The following is a 19,000-nucleotide window of genomic DNA, read 5'->3' as shown; positions in this document are numbered from 1 at the left end:
TGTAAGCTTTCGTAGTATATGTTCTTTCATATACCTTCATGTCATATATACATATACATATACATATACATATTTTTATTATTATTATTATTATTATTACTACTACTACTATTACTATTATTATTATTATTATTCCCCTCTTGTTTCTGTCTCAATTTTATTTTCTTTTTCCCCCTTCCAATATCGCTATAATATTCAAAGACGTGGGGGTTTTTTTCACTTCCTTTAGTTAACTCTTCACATCAAGTTATATCAAAAATTCATCCTTCAATCTTTCATTGTTCATTGCCTCAATATACACTCCTAGTACCAATCACAATCATTAATACATAATTCTATAATATAGAGTATGATTCGGTTAATACACATATGTATATTAAAATATATTCGTTCATTATCTAATCACCCATTTTTTAGTTCTAATATTTCACTGCTAATCATGTTTATGTATTTTTAATATTTCAAATTCTAGTTTCGCTTATTGTTTCGTTCTTACTCATCTCCTATTTCCCTTATTCCTTTCTTCATATCTATTTGTATTGAAATGTTATTCTAGTGTCCATTACACTACTTGTAAAATAATTAGCCAACCTATGTAATTCTAATTTTAATACATATCTATTAAAATACATTTATGAAGACCCCGGTCTGTTTCTTTTCACCTGTTCACTTCAGGCTTAGCGAGTTTTTGCGGTGCTGTTTTTCGAAAATACCCAATAGAACTTGCCGGACTCCTCCAGTATGTGGCAAATCAACTCAAGGCGGGAAAAAGGTGAGGGGAATCGAGAATAACTTCATTGTCACTTTCAATGTACACGGATCGGCATCTATTAAAATGAAATTTTGTTGCATACAGCTCTCAAAGGGTCTGTCAGCTTTGGAAGCCATAGGCGGTGGGAGAGGGTCTCCACCTGTATAGCTTTCTTTGTTTTCACAGCAATCCTGTTAAAACATAACGTGTTTCCCCGAAAATAAAACCCTGTCTTATATTTTTTTTGAACCCCAAAATAAGCGCTTGGCCTTATTTTCAGGCAGGATTTATTATTTTGGGGCACATGGAGCAAGATGGGGCTCCTCTTGCCGCCTTACCTGATTTCCAGCTCTGCGTTTAAATATTTAAATAAATATTTAAATTAAAATATTTAAATATTTAAATAAATTTAGTTTAAATATGTTTTAACAGAGTTAAATAAGCTAAGAAGAGGATTGTCATAATAGTAGGTATATTAGGTATTATTATCAGGTTAAGAATAGACAAAATATTAAACATGGCTGTAAATCTTAGTTGTTATTGCACAAAAGGGCCTCTGTGGCTCAGACTGGTAACACAGTCTGTTATTAACACAGCTGCCTGCAATTACTGCAGGTTCTAGTCCCACCAGGCCCAAGGTTGACTCAGCCTTCCATCCTTTATAAGGTAGGTAAAATGAGGACCCAGATTGTTGGGGGCAATAAGTTGACTTTGTATATAAATATACAAATAGGATGAAGACTATTGCTAACATAGTGTAAGCCGCCCTGAGTCTTCGGAGAAGGGCGGGATATAAATGCAAATATATATATATATATATTTGTACCCAGACGACATACTGTTTAATTAAAGATGAAATGTTTGTATTAAAATAAAATTTAAAAATTATTTTTTAAAAAAATTGAGTCCTGATTTTACCGACCTCAGAAGGTTGGAAGGCTGAGTCAACCTTGAGCTGGTCAGGATCGAACTCTGGCAGTGGGCAGAGTTAGCCAGCAATCCTTCATTCTAATCAGTGCGCCACTACGGCTATTATGGATGGATAGATAGAGGATAGACAGACAGACACAAACAAATTCAAAAAGTATTATGGGAGCATCCAGATATGATCGGGGTAATATGTACTGTAAAATCAATTTTGTCTCCATGCAATCCATTTCTTAGTTTTGCTTCACTTTTGCTCCCTCATTCTTCTTTTCTTTTTCTTCTTCCCCTGTAGTTTTGACCTCCTCATTTTGAAAGAAGTGGTACAAAAAATGGCCGGAATTGAAATCACTGAAGAAATGACCATGGAACAGCTAGAAGCCATGACTGGTGGGGAGCAGCTGAAAGCAGAGGTGTGTGTTGTATGTTTTTTTTTTTTTTTTTGTTTACATTTATACCCCGCCCTTCTCCGAAGACTCAGGGCGGCTTACAATGTATAGGGCAATAGTCTCATTCTATTTGTATATATTTACAAAGACAACTTATTGCCCCCCCAACAATCTGGGTCCTCATTTTACCTACCTTATAAAGGATGGAAGGCTGAGTCAACCTTGGGCCTGGTGGGATTCGAGCCTGCAGTAATTGCAGGCTGCTGTGTTTTAATAACAGGCTATCTTACAGCCTGAGCCACCACGGCCCTGTCTTTGAAACGGAGATGAGCACTCCCCCCTAGAGTCAGAAACAACTACTAACCAGAGCATATAAAACATTTGCTAGACCAATTCTAGAATACAGCTCGCCTGTTTGGAACCCTCACCACATCTCTGACATCAATACAAGTGAGCGAGTCCAGAAATATTTTACAAGAAGAGTTCTCCATTCCTCTGAAAACAACAAAATACCTTATCCCACCAGACTTGAAATCCTAGGCTTAGAAAACTTGGAACTCCGTCGCCTTCGACAAGACCTAAGTTTAACTCACAGAATCATCTATTGTAATGTCCTTCCTGTCAAAGACTACTTCAGCTTTAATTGCAATAATACAAGAGCAACCAATAGATTTAAACTTAATGTCAACCGCTTTAATCTAGATTGCAGAAAATATGACTTCTGTAACAGAATCATCAGTGCTTGGAATACTTTACCTGACTCTGTGGTCTCTTCCCATAATCCTAAAAGCTTCAACCAAAAACTTTCTACTATTGACCTCACCCCATTCCTAAGAGGACCATAAGGGGCGTGCATAAGAGCACCAGCGTGCCTACCGTTCCTGTCCTATTGTTTTTCTTTTCTTCTTCCTATATATATATGCTTATACCTCCTTATATTTACCCATATATGTTTATATACTATATAATCCTTTTTATATGATGTTGTGACAAAAATAAATAAATAAAAAAAATAAAAAACTAGCACATATGTGCAAGGGAAACATTTACCTTTACCTATTCTATTCTCATTTCATTCTATTCTACATTCTACTCTAACCTAATCTACTCTGCTCCTCTTCTGTTCTATTTTGTTCAATTCTGTTCAATTCTCTGTTCTATTCTATTATTATTATTTTGTAATAAGTTTTTTTTTTTTGGTAGGTTAAAAAAATTCTATTCTATTCCATTCTATTCCATTTCTTAACCTTTTTAAAAATTATTGTTATTCCTTTGCTCAGGGAGGATATTTCGGGCAGATCAGGAACACGAAGAAATCTTCTCAGAGATTAAAAGATGCCCTTCTGGACCACGATCTCGCCCTCCCACTGTGCCTTCTCATGGCTCAGCAGCGCAACGGCGTCATCTTTCAAGAAGGAGGGGAGAAACATTTGAAGCTGGTGGGGAAGCTCTACGATCAGGCAAGCTGAAGAGAATCGCGTGGTTGTTTTTTTTTTAATTACCTTAAAATGTTTAAAATCACACACACGATGCATAAAGGCTAATTGAGAAGGAATCGGGTGGGTTGGCTGAATTATCTGCGCTCTGCAGGTAATCCTCGATTCGCGACCACGCTGGAGGCCAAACTTTCCGTTGTTAAGAAAAGTACTTGACTTTTGCCCCGTTTTATGACCTTGCTTGCCACGGTTAAGCAAATCACTGCGGTCGTTAAATAAGGAGTGTAGTTCTTAAGTGAACCTGGCTGTCGTGTCCCCCTCCCCCTCCGACGGCCAGGTCTGGGAAGTCTGTATCAAGCGTGGCCACGAAGCCTCTGCAGCTTTGCCAAATTCCTGTCAAGAGTTCTCAGGGCAGGCAGGAATCCAAGGTGTGACTTCAGCAAACCAGATGAGACTTTGCTTGACTCAAGGAATGCCAAAAAGCAGATCCTTTATATAGGCCATGGGGTGTGGCTCCATGACTCAGCACTTATCCAGGCCTGCCCCTCCCTTCCTTTTGCTGACGTCGCCTCTCCATTCTCCGGAAGCGGGGATCCGTGCACTGTGACTTTCCGTCCTCCTGATCAGCTGCCAGCAATTCTAGCACATGGCTGGCTTCATGCTCACAGGCTGTAGAAGGGAGGTTTGTTTGCTCATTCCTGACATTCTGTCTGGGCATGGTGCCAGGGCTGGGGGCTGGAGGCATGCTAGGCCGTTCTTCATTATCAGACTCTGACTCAGATAGCAGGAGATGTGAGGGGCCCGGCTGAGGAGAGGAGGGAGGACAAGGCACAACACCGGCTTCCCCGTTGCCTTTGTTTGTCAGAAAGTTGCAAAAGGGGATCCCGTGACCCTGGGACACTTCAATCATCATAAGTACCTACCATAAGCGTCTAGATTTTGATCACATAACCACGAGGATGCCGCAGTGGCTGTAAGTGTGAAGGTCACAGTCCTAGGTCACTTTTTCAGTGCCATTGTAACTTGGAACGTTCAGTAAATGAACCATCGTAAATCGGGGACTATCTGTGTTTGAAAATAGGTGATTGCCCTCCTGATAAGAATCTGGTCGTTGGCTTATACCTGTCAGAGTTCCAAGTAATACACCCATCACAAATAAACCTCCGAGACAGGTAGATGCCTCAAAGAACAGTTTTATTGGATATATCATATTGGCACAGGCTGGTGAAAACCGACACTGAATGTTCCCGCGGTTTTCACCTAATTAAAAGAGAAAGTTTTTTTCTTTCCCAAACAATCAGTCACGTGCTCCAATCAAGGTGCCATCCGGTTGCTAGGTGACTTCACTCCGCCTCTCTCTGACCACCTATGGGAATGACCTTGGTTCCCAGGAGAAAGTATTTTGTTTTGGCTACAAAACCCCAGCTATCTCTTATTTCCCCCCCTCCCTAATCCTCAGCTCCAGCGTGGCCACACTGAAGCCTCAAAACGGCCTCGGTCAGGCCAGCTTCAGGGCTGACAATACCTTTTGGGTTTCTTTCTCTTTTAGTGCCACGACACTTTGGTACAATTTGGTGGATTTCTGGCGTCTAATTTAAGCACAGAGGACTATATTAAGCGAGTGCCTTCTATCGATGTCCTCTGTAACGAATTTCACACTCCTCATGACGCTGCTTTCTTCCTTTCAAGACCTATGTACGCGCACCACATTTCGGTGAGTACACATCTCCCACACACAGAACCCTCTTCCTGATGCTCCTCAAAGGGGTTTTCCAGCACAAGCAAAACACAAGCAGAGGAAAGGAGTTTCCATTTCAGTTTTAGTTTCAGAGATCAGCACAGCATGCAGCTTTAGAACAGTTGACCTAAGCCACGCCCAGGCTCCTTGCTGTCTCCTTCCTTGTCGCTCACACAGCAGATACTGTTTCAGTATCCAAACAGCCCTCAACACTCTCACACATTGACAGGACGATAGCCAGATGAATACCGATGGATGTTGGTAGGCAGAGGCAGATTATTTTTTTTCTTATTTACTTCCCCGAAAACTAAGGTGCGTCTTATACTCCAGAGCATCTTATACTCCGAAAAATACGGTATATATGCGAGCGTTTTCTTTTTTCTTTTCCCTTGCCAGTCAAAGTACGACGAGTTAAAGAAAGCGGAAAAAGGGAATAAACAGCAGCAGAAAGTCCACAAATACATCACGTCCTGCGAGCTGGTGATGGCGCCTGTTCACGATGCGGTCATCTCCTTGCACCTCCCGAAGGTCTGGGATGATATCAGTCCCCAGTTCTATGCCACCTTCTGGTCCCTGACCATGTACGACCTTGCGGTGCCCCGGGGTAGCTACGAACGGGAAGTCAACAAACTCAAAATCCAGATGAAAGCCATCGACGACAATCAAGACATGGTGCGTAATTGAACTCCCAATCGGAACGTTTTTGGGAGACTTCTTTTTTTAAATGGGGCTGCCCTTGAGGTGCACCCGGAGGCTACAGTTGGTCCAGAATGCGGCTGCGCCAGTAGTAACGGGAGCCGCTCGCAGCTCCCTTGTAACATCACTGCTGCGTAGTCTGCACTGGCTTCCTGTGGTCTTTCGGGTGCGCTTCAAGATTTTGGTTACCACCTTCAAAGCGCTCCATGGCTTAGGACCCGGGTACTTACGAGACCGCCTGCTGTTACCTTATGCCTCCCACCGACCCGTACGCTCTCACAGAGAAGGTCTCCTCAGGGTGCCGTCCGCCAAACAGTGTCTGCTGGCGGCCCCCAGGAGTAGGGCCTTCTCTGTTGGAGCATCGACGCTCTGGAATGAACTTCCCCCTGGCCTACGTCAAGTGCCTGATCTTCGGACCTTCCGTCGTGAGCTAAAAACATATTTATTTATTCAAGCGGGACTGGCATAATGGTTTTTATAGTTATAATCTTAAATTGGGGTTTTTATTGGGTTTTTTAAATTTTTTATAATTTTAAATTTAAACTTTTAATTATCAGCCTTTTGAAATTTGCTAGGTTTTAAATTGTTGGTTTTAATTGTATATTATTGTGTTTTATCTTTGGCTGTACACCGCCCTGAGTCCTTCGGGAGAAGGGCGGTATAAAAATTTAATAAATAAATAAATAAATAAATAAATAAATAAATAAATAAATAAATAAATAAAAACCTTTTTGCAAAATACTGTGTTTCCCCGAAAATATGACCTACCCTGAAAGCCCTACATATGTGATTAAAAAAAAAAAAATACGGCCAATATAAGCCCTACCACCAAAATAAGCCCTAATTAAGACCCCCCCCCACCCACTCCAGGGTGCATGGATAAAAATTAAGTTCAGGTGGGGGTGGGGGTCTGTGGAGCTCCCCTACTACTTACCTTCCAACAGTTACAGCGAGGCCTCGCACACCCCGACAATCCAGAGCTCTGTTATGGGCTTTAGAGGCCTTCAGGAAAGCATTGCCGGCCAAAGAAGAATTTTGTTGTGACCTGAAAATGTTTCGCTTCTCAACCAGGAAGCTTCTTCCGTTCTGAAGAAGACCTGAAAATGTTTCGCTTCTCAGCCGAGAAGCTTCTTCCGTTCTGAAGAAGACCTGAAAACGTTTTGTTTTTCAACCAAGAAGCTTCTTCCGTTCTGAAGAAGACCTGAAAACGTTTTGCTTCTCAACCAAGAAGCTTCTTCCGTTCTGAAGAAGAACCAAAGAAGCTTCTGGGATGACAAGCGAAAGGTTTTCAAGGGGAATAAAAACCCAGGAAAGTCTAGTTGCCTTTCTGGAAAAGCACCTTTTGAGACGTGCAGATTCACTTGGCAAGGAAGGACCTTGTTGTGAATGCCGTGTGTGTTGTTCCCCCCACCCCACCAGCCTCCCAATAAAAAGAAGAAAGAAAAAGAACGCTGCACAGCCCTTCAGGATAAACTTCTCGAAGAGGAAAAGAAGCAGTTGGATCACGTGGAACGGGTGTTGCAAAGGTTGAAGCTTGAAAAGGACAACTGGCTCCTTGCGAGTAAGTTGCGTGGGGGGGTCCTCCTCGGTCCTGTCCTCAGCGTTGTTGTTTTTTTCTCAACCTTTGCTGCTTTAAAACGTCTGGACTTCAACTCCCGGAATTCCCCAGCCGGCACTGGTTCTGGAATCCTGGCAGTTGAAATCCAGACATCATAAAACGGCCCAGGCACACGGGCACAACGATAACCATTTCCTCCCTCTCTCTCTCTCTTTTTTTTTTTAAAGAATCGACGAAAAACGAGACCATAACCAAGTTTCTGCAGCTGTGTATATTTCCTCGCTGTATCTTTTCTGCCATTGATGCTGTTTATTGTGCTCGCTTTGTGGAACTGGTGCATCAACAGAAGACACCCAATTTTTCCACACTGCTTTGTTATGACCGAGTAAGTCACTCTTTAAGTTTGGCCTCCCGTTCCCTTAGAATCATTGAAAGGCCCTTTATGCCAGGGAAAAAAGACCTTTATGTCTGTCTGTCTGTCTGTCTGTTTCTCTCTCTCTCTCTCTCTCTCTCTCTCTCTCTCTCTCTCACACACACACACACACACACACACAATCTATCTCTATCATCTATATCTTATCTATCTATCTATCATCTATCTATCTATCTATCTATCTAATCTATCATCTATGTATCTACCCACCCACATATCTACAGTACTTACCTACATACCTATCCACCCATCTACCTACCTATGGTACTTACTAACCTACCTATCTATCTACATCCATCCACCCATCTGTCTGTCCGTCCATCCTATCATCTATCTATCTCTATCTATCATCCATCCATCTATCTAATCTATCATCTATGGATCTACCCACCCACCTACCTACAGTACTTACCTATATACCTATCCACCCACCTATCTACCTATGGTACTTACCTACCTACCTACCTATCTATCTACATCCATCCACCTATCTGTCTATCCATCCATCCATCCACTTATCTGTCTATCCATCAATCTAATCTAATCTATTGCTTAACATAGTGTAAGCCGCCCTGAGTCTTCGGAGAAGGGTGGGATATAAATGCAAATAAAATAAAATAAAATAAAAAATCTATGTATCTATCCACCACCTATCTACAGTACTTACCTACCTACCTATCTACATCCATCCATCCACCCACCCATCTGTCTATTTGTCATCTAATTGTAAAGGTGCCTATCTCACTCATACAGAGACCCTGGATGGTGTACAAATAAATTTTACTGGAAGATTTTTTAAATTCATTTTTATTTACTCTAGACAGCAACAGATTAGCGGTGAAATTAGCAGATTGGTAATGAAAGAAGTCGTGACTCACAAACTTACACAATGGCTTGAAACCTGCTTGCCAGATTTTTGCCTTCACCTGGTTTCCTCTTCCTCCTCCCCCCATATTTTCATTTTAACAAAATAGAAACTTACAAAGTCCCAAGATTGATAACCCCAAGGGAAGATTTCTCGTTAGTATGTGATTTAAATGAACCCCCCCCCCAAAAAAAACCCCAACCCCCATTGAAATGTTAGGAATATTGAAACCCCTTTCTTTTAGCATAACAGTTTTTTTTAATGCCCAAATTTCTTCTAGGTCTTCTCCGATATCATCTACACAGTAGCCAGCTGCACTGAAAATGAAGCCAGCCGATACGGTAGATTTTTGTGCTGCATGCTAGATACCGTAACCCAGTGGCACAGTGACAAAAGCGTATATGAAAAGGTACGTTTAAAATACGTGAACACCTGATTGTATTTTAAGGAAGGGAGAAACCCCCCCTGCGGTCGGTGTGGCAGGATTCAGTGAGTTCCAACGATTTTTCTGACTATCCAAAATTTTCGTTCCGAATTTTGACTGAAGAATGTACTTGGATGAGTTACAAAACGTCTCCGTTTTAATATATGTTGGTCTGGTTGCTATGATTTAACCTTTTGGCCCCGATGATTGAGTCTTCAATTACATATATTTAGAAAGGAAGTCAGTGGAGATAATTTAATATCGTTGAAAAATCATCCAAAGAGCCACAGTGCCGCAGTGGTTAGAGTGCAGTACTGCAAGCTACTTCTGATGCCTGCCGGCTGCCTGCAATTTTGGCAGTTCAAATCTCACCAGGCTCAAGATTGACTTAGCCTTTCATCCTTCCAAAGTCGATAAAATGAGGACCCAGATTGTTGGGGGCAATAGGCTGACTCTGTAAACCGCTTAGAGAGGGCTGTAAAGCACTGTAAAGCGGTATATAAGTTTAAGTGCTGTTGCTATTTTCCTTCCTTCCTTCCTTCCTTCCTTCCTTCCTTCCTTCCTTTCTTCCTTCCTTCCTTCCTTTCCATCCATCCATCCATCCCAGCTCAAGGTTGTCTCAGCCTCCCATCCTTCCAAGGTGGGTAAAATGAGGACCCAGACTGACTCTGTAAAGTGCTTAGAGAGGGCTGTAAAGCACTGTGAAGCGGTATGTCAGTCTAACTGCTATTGCTATACTAAGTTTTTCCGTTCTTTCCATGCAGGAATGTGGTAACTATCCAGGCTTCATCACTGTACTGCGATCCAGCGGTTACGATGCTGTGAACAAAGCCGACCAGTTAGACTACGAAAATTTCCGACACGTGGTGCACAAATGGCATTACAAGTTAACCAAGGTAATTCAGGAATGGCGTTGAACCGGTCCTGAACCATGGTGAGGAATGTCTTGTGTCCGATGTTATTTTTCTCTTTTCCTTTTTTTTTTTCTCTTCCTTTCCAGGCGTCTGTACACTGTCTGGAAACCGGGGAATATACGCATATCAGAAATATCCTGATTGTGCTGACCAAAATTTTGCCGTGGTATCCAAAGGTCGTGAATCTGGGACAAGCTTTGGAAAGAAGAGTCCGTAAGATTTACGAAGAGGAGAAAGAAAAGAGACCAGACCTATATGCGTTAGCCATGGGGTAACAAAAACAATTCCCTTTCCACGAAACGAAATTTTAAATTTGTCTATCAAAAAGACACTCCCAACGCTGCGGAATGCTCAATTTTTAGATCAACTTTTGATCTGAGTTTTGAGTTTCGACTGATGCTGAAAAACTGTATTCTCACTCATGCATGGGGACAGTGGTGATGGGGTGGGGGTTTCCCCCCTCCCCTTTTTTTAAATTGTAAAATTGGTTTATACGTACATAAGAAAATATCTTGGATTTTAACTGACCCAAGAATCTTTTTCTCAGGGCCCAAACCTTTCAGAGTTTATATCGTGTATCCCTCTGGTTAAATAAAATTGACCCAGCGGAGAGAGAAAAATGAAAAAAGTATCACACCGTTAAAAAGTTCAATGCCTTTGAATTGGCAGCCTTTCTTGATTAAGTGATCGCCCAGGGAGCTTATCCAGATCAGAACAGAATTGAAGTTTTCCAAAGAATGGCACGAGAGGAAAAAGGGCCTAGGAGGATAGAGGGAAAAAAAAGAAAAAAAGCAAATAAAAGAGCTATTCTGATAAAGTTCTTGTCAAAGACAGAAACAGCCCAAGGAGAGAGAGAGAGAGAGGAAAGGCTGAAATTGATGGTCCCTTTGGAATAGGAGTTGGTTTTGCTTCCTTCCTTTCCTTCAAGTTGCCTGGTAGACTTGACTAATGCCAGGTAAAGGAAAGAAGAACATTGCAACTCGCCTACAGAACCGAAATTCCGTGTTTGTTTTCTCTTGTCTTGGCCTAGTCAACACAGGCTACAGGTATTTTGAGCCCCAAATTTTGGCCGGTCAAGCAAGACATTCGTGAAGTGAGTTTTTGCCCTATTTTACGACCTACCTTTCTTGCCACCGCTGTTAGGTGCATCGCTGCAATGGATACGTTAGTGACACAGTTTTTAAGTGAGTCTTGGCTTCCCCATTTGACCATTCATTGTTTCTTGTCCTGCCTTCTGGTACCTTGAATAGAATAGAATAGAATAGAATAGAATAGAATAGAATAGAATAGAATAGAATAGAATAGAATAGAATAGAATAGAATTTTTTTTTATTGGCCAAGTGTGATTGGACACACAAGGAATTTGTCTTGGTGCATACGCTCTCAGTGTACATAAAAGAAAAGATGTAAATTACTTTGGAAAGTAATTTGACCCCCTCTTCTTGGTGGCAGCCCCTAAAGTATTAGAGTACTGCTATTGTCACCCCTAATCTTTCTTTTCTCTTGACTAGCCATACCCAAATCCTGCAATCGTTCTTTATATGTTTAGTCTCCAGGCCTTCAATCACCTTAGTTGCTTCTCCTCCTCCTCCTCTTCCTCCTCCTCCACCCTCCCCATTCCTTTCTAGCACTGATGCTTGTCCGACAGTCGTAAAAAGGAACATTATTTCTTAAATTTATATGCTGCCATCTCACCCCACATGCCTTTCACCTTGTATTTTTAGACAGGCTATCTCTCTTTTATACCCTGGGAACAGGGGTGGGATTCAAAAGTTTTAGCAACCGATTCTCTGCCCAGTAGCTGGGGTGGGTGTGGCCATGGTGGGCGTGACCTACTTGGCCTCCTGCGCCATGGCGGGGGGGTGGGGGGGTGTTTTTGCCCTCCCCAGGCTCTGGAGGTTTTCCTCGAGCCTCCAGGAGGGCAAAAACAGCTTCTCCCAGGCTCCAGAGGCCCTCCGTAGGCCGGAAACGGGCCCATTTCTGGGAATCCTATTTTTCGCCCTCCTCAGGCTCCTCCTCAGACGAAAATGGCTTCCCCCAAGCTCCAGAGGTGCTCCGGAGGCCAGAAACCAGCCTGTTTCTGGAACCTCAGGGAGGCCCGTTTTTCGCCCACCCTAGGCTCCAGAGGCTTTCCTCGAGCTTCCGGGAGGGTGAGAACAGCCTCCCCCAGGCTCTAGAAGCCCTCCGGAGGCCCATTTTCGCCTCCTCAGGCTCCTCCTCAGGCGAAAATGGCTTCCCCCAAGCTCCAGAGGTGCTCCGGAGGCCAGAAACCGGCCTGTTTCTGGAACCTCAGGGAGGCCCGTTTTTCGCCCACCCTAGGCTCCAGAGGCTTTCCTCGAGCTTCCGGGAGGGTGAGAACAGCCTCCCCCAGGCTCTAGAAGCCCTCCGGAGGCCCATTTTTCGCCCTCCCAAAACCTCTGCACGGGCCCTGCATTTACCTGGCATCCAAAATGAGCCGGATGGCGACTCCTGGGAGGGGAGTGGCTGGGTGGGCAGGGCCAGCCAGTCCTTGCAACTATTGGTTCGGTGAACCAGATGTAAAGTTAGCATCCGGTTCGCCCAAACCAGTCCAAACCAGCTGAATCCCACCCTTGCCTTGGAAAAACCATTTAAGGCTAGCCATATGTTTCTGTTCAAATGTCAGCAGTTTGCAGTATTCTTCTGAAAGCTAGCAAAAGGGACGCTTAACAATCCAAGCCTTTTAAGGGTTAAGGTCACCCCGGAGTCTTAAAGAGAACCACACACACCCTGTTCCAAATCCAGAGTTGGTAGAAAGGCAGCACCGGTACAACTGCAATGGCTTCTCTTAACAACGGTGGCAGGAAAAGTCGTAAAATGGAGCGAAATTCACTTAACCAAGGGACTCCCTTAGCCGCAGAAACGTTCCGGCTCAAACGTGGCCATACGTCGACGGCTACGTATAACCAAAGTGATCATGAAAACCCAGAATTTTTTTTTCTTTTGGTTTTAACGTTTTGACTCCCGTGTTTCTGTTTAAAGGCCAGCAGTTTAGAGCAGAGGCCAAAAAAAAAAAAAATAGAAGAAAGAATAATAATTTTGGACAGCTTTGACAATGAAGGTCTCATAAGGGCTAAGCAGTCGCGGGAGGCTTAAGAAAAGGATTCTGCAAAACTTAGACACACACACACACACACACACACACACACTTGTGCCAAACCGAGTATTAGTGAAAAAGATGCCGGTAGTGAAAATCCCTAATTTTTTCTTTCCTGAGCAGCAGCGTTTTCGAGTGTCTGTCTGTCTTTCTCTCTCTCTCTCTCTCTCTCTCTCTCTCTCTCTTCTCTTCTCTCTCTCTCTTTCTTCTCTCTGTCTCTTTTCTCTCTCTTCTCTTCTTCCTCTCTCTCTCTTCTCTCTCTCTTCTCTCCTCTCTCTCTCTTCTCTCGCTGTCTCTTTTCTCTCTCTCCCCCCCTCCCTTTCTCTCTCCTCCCTCTCTTCCTCCTTTCTTTCTTCTCTCTTCTCTCTCTGTCTCTTCTCCTCTCTCTCTCTCTTGCTTTTCTGCCTATGTGTTCTGCCCCTATTTAACCCTGTGTGCGGCTTTCAGCTATTCTGGCCAACTGAAAAGTAGAAAAATGGTTCCTGAAAACGATTTCCATCAGAAGGACCTTCCGACCCGGAACGCAGTGCCCACCATGGTTCAAAACGGGCCAGGGGGAGCAGGGCTGCCTCCGCTCACGATAAACGCCGCTAAATTGGAAGAAAGCACCGCCGAGGAGACAGGTGGGTCTTTGCTACCATCATTGCCGAACCCTCATTTTTTTTCTTATGGACTAACTGCGGGATGTGGGGTGGGTGGGTGTCAGTCTGGGGGATCTCCTTGAATGTCTGAGATGCAAATATACCTCAGCTGCACTCTTTGCATGTGGTTACCTCATTTGCATAAACATGTAAATGTACTCAAAAATGTGTAAATGTAAAATGATTTGGACGTATCGTTTATTCAATGCGTGTGGTCGCCTATCTCATTTAAGCGACTGGATGGAAACTCATCAAGGAGAAAAGCAACCTAGAACTAAGGGGGGGGGGAATCCTGACAGAATAATTAATCAGTGGAACAACTTGCCTGCAGAAGTTGTAAATGCTCCAACACTGGAGGTTTTTAAGAAGATGTTGGATAACCGTTTGTCTGAAATTGAACAGGTGTCTATGGAGATTCTCCATCTCATCCAGGTCATGGTTGTCCCAAAAGTGCTTTTTTCAAGAGGCAGCTGGACTTTCTGGTTTTTTTCTTTGAAGACGTTTCGCTTCTCATCCAAGAAGCTTCTTCAGCTCTGGATGGTGGAATCCCTTCCATTCCTCACCATCCAATAGAATAGAATAGAATAGAATAGAATTTTATTGGCCAAGTGTGATTGGACACACAAGGAATTTGTCTTGGTGCATATGCTCTCAGTGTACATAAAAGAAAAGATACGTTCATCAAGGTACAACATTTACAACACAATTGATGGTCAATATATCAATATAAATCATAAGGATTGCCAGCAACAAGTTATAGTCATACAGTCATAAACGGAAAGAGATTGGTGATGGGAACTATGAGAAGATTAATAGTAGTGCAGATTCAGTATATAGTTTGACAGTGTTGAGGGAATTATTTGTTTAGCAGAGTGATGGCCTTCGGGGAAAAACTGTTCTTGTGTCTAGTTGTTCTGGTGTGCAGTGCTCTATAGCGTCGTTTTGAGGGTAGGAGTTGAAACAGTTTATGTCCAGGATGCGAGGGATCTGCAAATATTTTCACAGCCCTCTTCTTTTTTTTTTTGTTCAAAAAGTTTTTATTAGTCAAAAAAGGTTTATACAAATACATATCAGGTATGGTAAATTTTCATTTTTCTTATCTAAAATAAGAATTTTACTCAAATTTTTTAACACATACAACAGCCATAAGGCAAGCAGGTGACACGAAGTAGCAAAGTTTGCAAATTTTAAATACGAAATAAAGAAGAGTCAAGAATAAACAGAATATCGTACAAAAGAGAATAAGGAAAACCAACACAATCCCAAATATCTTTATCACTTCCTAGTTTTGGATCTCAGAACTCTGGGTTCAGCCTGACCCAACTCCAGGGCCGCAACAGCGGCAGCCGCTTCAGCCCCATGATCTATAACCTCCCCTTCTTCAATTCCTGGGTCATCTGATTCCAGGAAGGCTTTGTGTTCCTCCACATAGGCCGTAGCCTCCGCAATTGTACTGATTTTTTTCGTAATGCCCTCCCGGAAAATCATCAATCCTCTGGCATCAGCCATCTGAAGCCCACTCCTTCTGGTACAATTTGCTTGACAAAAATAATATTTCTTTCTTTTTCACGTACCTGTCTGGGAATCTGCCTCAGAATGGCTATCTCCTGCCCCTGTAAATCAGTGCCCCACTCCTATGTTTTCTAAGAATTTCATCTCTCGTCTCTCTTCTCACAAATTTGACATGAACCTCTCTGGGAACTGCATGCGTGCGTGCATATTGCGAATTAACTCTATAAACTCGATCCACATCCCAATTCATGAAATCAACACTTCTCCCAAGAAATTCTCCCAACAATTTAGTCACAACATCTCTCAAGTCTTCTTGGTCCACTTCTTCCAAATTTTGAAACCTAAGGAAATAAGACATTTTATCCATCTGTAGTCCAAGCACAGCATTGCCTGTCGTCTCCTCTCTTTTCTGCACTGCCCGCATTTCACCCTCCAGACCTTCCACTTTCTGCTTGTTTTCTGCTGAGACTTGTTGAGTATCCTTTAAATCCTTTTGGATAGTCACAATTTCTTCTCTTATTTCCGTTTGGCCTCTTTGCAAATCATCCAGTTTCTTGTCCATATTGGATAACTTTTCCAGAATTCTCCATCTCTCCAGCAGTTGGTCTCTGACCTTTTGCCATTTGAAAAAAAGAATCAAAATCCTCAGGCAAGCACAGTATCCTTGTAATTTCCTCCGGATCCACCAGGGGCACTCACAGGAGCAACGAGTCCAGAGTACAGTTAGTCAACCAGGAAGCCGAAGGAAGTGATGTCATCAAAATTCTCATAGTGAAGGCGGAAGCTGGGCGCCACCACTGTTCCCCAGAAGGAGGGGCCTCAAACCTTCCCTCCTAAATTTCTCCATCACCTCTTCTCTCCAGAGCTCCACAAAACCGGTAATCTTCTTATTTTAAGTTCTCCTCTCTCCAAAATAACTCGTGCTCCTTCCAACCGCAGGGGAGAAAACCCCCGCACTCCGGGCACTCCACTCACGTTTACCGATATTCCCTTCCTTCTCCTCCTCAATTCTTCTCCGTGCCCTGTTCACCACCAGGCTGCTGCAGTTATAAATCCAATGCCCCGGTGTCACCGGGCACAGCGGCCCAGGCGACGACCAAAATAATGGCCGCGGCCTGTGGCCTCCGAACCCCGCCAAGCCTAGGACGCGCCAGCATCGGTCCCCACAGTCCTGTATGTCGGCTGGGAGACCCCTGGCGAGCCGTCCATACGGCAGGTGTCCTTTTCGGAACACCTGGCCCCTGAGGGCCTCGGCGGCGGCCGGATTCGGGCGCTGGAGGCAGGAGAAACCTTCCAGACGTCCGTTGCCACTGGATACCGGAAGTCGTCCACCCACAGCCCTCTTCTTGATTCGTGCAGTATACAGGTCCTCAATGGAAGGCAGGTTGGTAGCCATTGTTTTTTCTGCAGTTCTAATTATCAGAGCTGAAGAAGCTTCTTAGATGAGAAGCGAAACGTCTTCAAAGAAAAACCAGAAAGTCCAGTTGCCTCTTGAAAAAGCACCTTTGGGGTGAAGTGGTATAGGGTTTTCTTCTTGAGCGGGGAGGCGGTGGGGGGGGGGTTGGACTAGAAGACCTCCAAGGACCCTTCCAACTGTTGTTATTCTCACTCCAAGCAGCTCATAACGGATTAAAAACAATCCTATAGAAACAAATTGGAAAACCATGAAACAACATATGGTGTGAAATGATGTCAGTCAGCCATCCAGATTTTGCCTCTATAATTGGGAGAGGGACAGAATCTGAATTTGTTTCCATTTGCAGCCGAGATTTTATTATTATTTATTATTATCTTATTCTACGTGAGAAAAATCTACCACTTCGTCTTCATAATTAGCTTTGGAAAGGTCTAGTTTACACTCGTGTGTACCGTATTTTTCGGAATATAAGGCGCACCTTCCCCTCCCCCCCCCCAAAAAAAGAGGGTGAAAATCTGGATGTGTCTTATACTCTGAATGTAGCCCCGCTCAGCCTCTCAAACGGAGTTTTCAGAGGCTGAAAAAAGCATCAGAAACGAAGCTTCAGAAAAAAAGCCCCCAGACAGAGCTTCGGGAAAAAAGCCCCCAAACAGAGCTTCAGAAAAGAAGCCTCCAAACAGAGCTTCAGAAAAAAAGCCCCCAAACAGAGCTTCAGAAAAAAAGCCTCCAAACAGAGCTTCAGAAAAAAAGCCCCCAAACAGAGCTTCAGAAAAAAAGCCCCCAAACAGAGCTTCAGAAAAAAAGCCTCCAAACAGAGCTTCAGAAAAAAAAGCCCCCAAACAGAGCTTCAGAGGCTTTTTTTCTGAAGCTGTTTCGGAGGCTTTCAGCGGCAGAAAAAAAAAGCAAAAAAAAAAAAAAAACCAAGGCACAGAGCTTACAACCAAGGAACCTGTTGCTAAAATTCACCTCTGGGAACAGCTGATTGGGGGTATTCCGGGAGGCCGGTCCACCTGCCAATCAGCTTTTTTCTTATTTTCCTCCCCGAAAACTAAGGTGCGTCTTATGCTCCGAAAAATACAGTATTTTTCTATTACTAGTTAGGCCATGGATTGAAAGCAAATGACGGATCATTTACTGTGTTGAAATCAAGCCTTGATTTCAATTGATCAACGAATAGAAACTGGGATTCGTCTAATGCACAAAACCAAATCGTGTTATCACTTATGGATGATCTGCATATGTACGTGTGAACCAACTCCTCTATACAACATTGATCCGAAGGGAAAGGTCCATATATGCTAACTATCATGGTACATTGTTTCAGGAAAATATGTCTACTTCTGTTGTGTCTGCGCCCCCCGAACCGGGCCCCCTGCCAGAAAGTGACTTGGAAAGCGAGGGGGAAGGGCCATCAGGACATACCTCGGGAGCACCGGCTTCCCTGACTCAGCTCCAGGAGCCAGAGGCAGGCCAGGTGGAGGAGATAACGAGGCCTCCGTCCCCTGACTCTTTCCCCACCCCCCCAGGCCGCACCTGCAGACCCAGCTGATGGCAATCAGGCCTGGCTGGACCCTAGGTTTCGTAGGCAGGAGAGGCGGGAACAACAGAAGCAGGAGTGGGGCAGGCCTAGGAAGTGCTGAGTCATGGAGCCACACCCCACAGGATATAAAAGCAGCAAGGGCTGCTATGCCTCTTCGTAGCAGGCAAATCAACTGCTTGACTAGAGCTGAAGTACTGTTTGTTGACTCATCGGCATCCAGGGAGATAACAGAGACACTTGGCAGACGCTCGCTAGTTTGCTGCCAGAGCTGATAGTGCCGGCTAATTAAGCCATCACTCGGACTGAGGCGAGGGGGACAGAACAAGTTCTTTGTTAAGACTAGAGTTAAAATAAGGATGGATCTGGATGATTTATGCCTTAAACACCGTTGGATTCAACTTTCGGTTAATTAAAGAAGCCCAAATTATCTTCCTGTACGCACCAAGCTGCGGTTTAAATATACGGAGTATATTTTCAGTATATCCGTGGTATCATTTTTCATCACTACATTCTTCCTCCTCTCCCCACCCCCAAAAAATCACCCCACAATCCACCTCCATAATCATTGCAACTTTTCCAGTACAAGACAAGTGATTTACTAGGGATACTAACGGATTGTCATCCCTTCCAAAATGTTTACACTGTCA

The 19,000-nt window shown here is 43.6% G+C and overlaps 1 protein-coding gene across 3 annotated transcripts in view; it reads left to right on the top strand.

Moving 5' to 3' along the window:
* Nucleotides 1-19,000, top strand: part of THOC2 (THO complex subunit 2) — a 63,794-nt gene that overhangs the window by 30,970 nt on the left and 13,824 nt on the right. For all 3 annotated transcript variants that reach the window (XR_009156671.1, XR_009156672.1, XM_058196529.1), the window contains exons 19-29: nt 676-772; nt 1,971-2,088; nt 3,345-3,524; nt 5,050-5,214; nt 5,635-5,910; nt 7,354-7,495; nt 7,720-7,877; nt 9,071-9,199; nt 9,979-10,110; nt 10,215-10,399; nt 13,691-13,866. Coding sequence is in view for 1 of the 3 variants with exons in the window: in XM_058196529.1 (XP_058052512.1) it covers nt 676-772; nt 1,971-2,088; nt 3,345-3,524; nt 5,050-5,214; nt 5,635-5,910; nt 7,354-7,495; nt 7,720-7,877; nt 9,071-9,199; nt 9,979-10,110; nt 10,215-10,399; nt 13,691-13,866 (1,758 nt within the window). In the remaining 2 variants the exon portion in view is untranslated. The remainder of the gene's footprint in view (nt 1-675; nt 773-1,970; nt 2,089-3,344; nt 3,525-5,049; nt 5,215-5,634; nt 5,911-7,353; nt 7,496-7,719; nt 7,878-9,070; nt 9,200-9,978; nt 10,111-10,214; nt 10,400-13,690; nt 13,867-19,000) is intronic.

This window comes from Ahaetulla prasina, chromosome 11, assembly GCF_028640845.1.
Source record: "Ahaetulla prasina isolate Xishuangbanna chromosome 11, ASM2864084v1, whole genome shotgun sequence".
NCBI classification, from domain to species: domain Eukaryota; kingdom Metazoa; phylum Chordata; class Lepidosauria; order Squamata; family Colubridae; genus Ahaetulla; species Ahaetulla prasina.
Note: the sequence above shows the minus strand (reverse complement) of the source record. Positions and strands in the feature narration are given on the sequence as shown.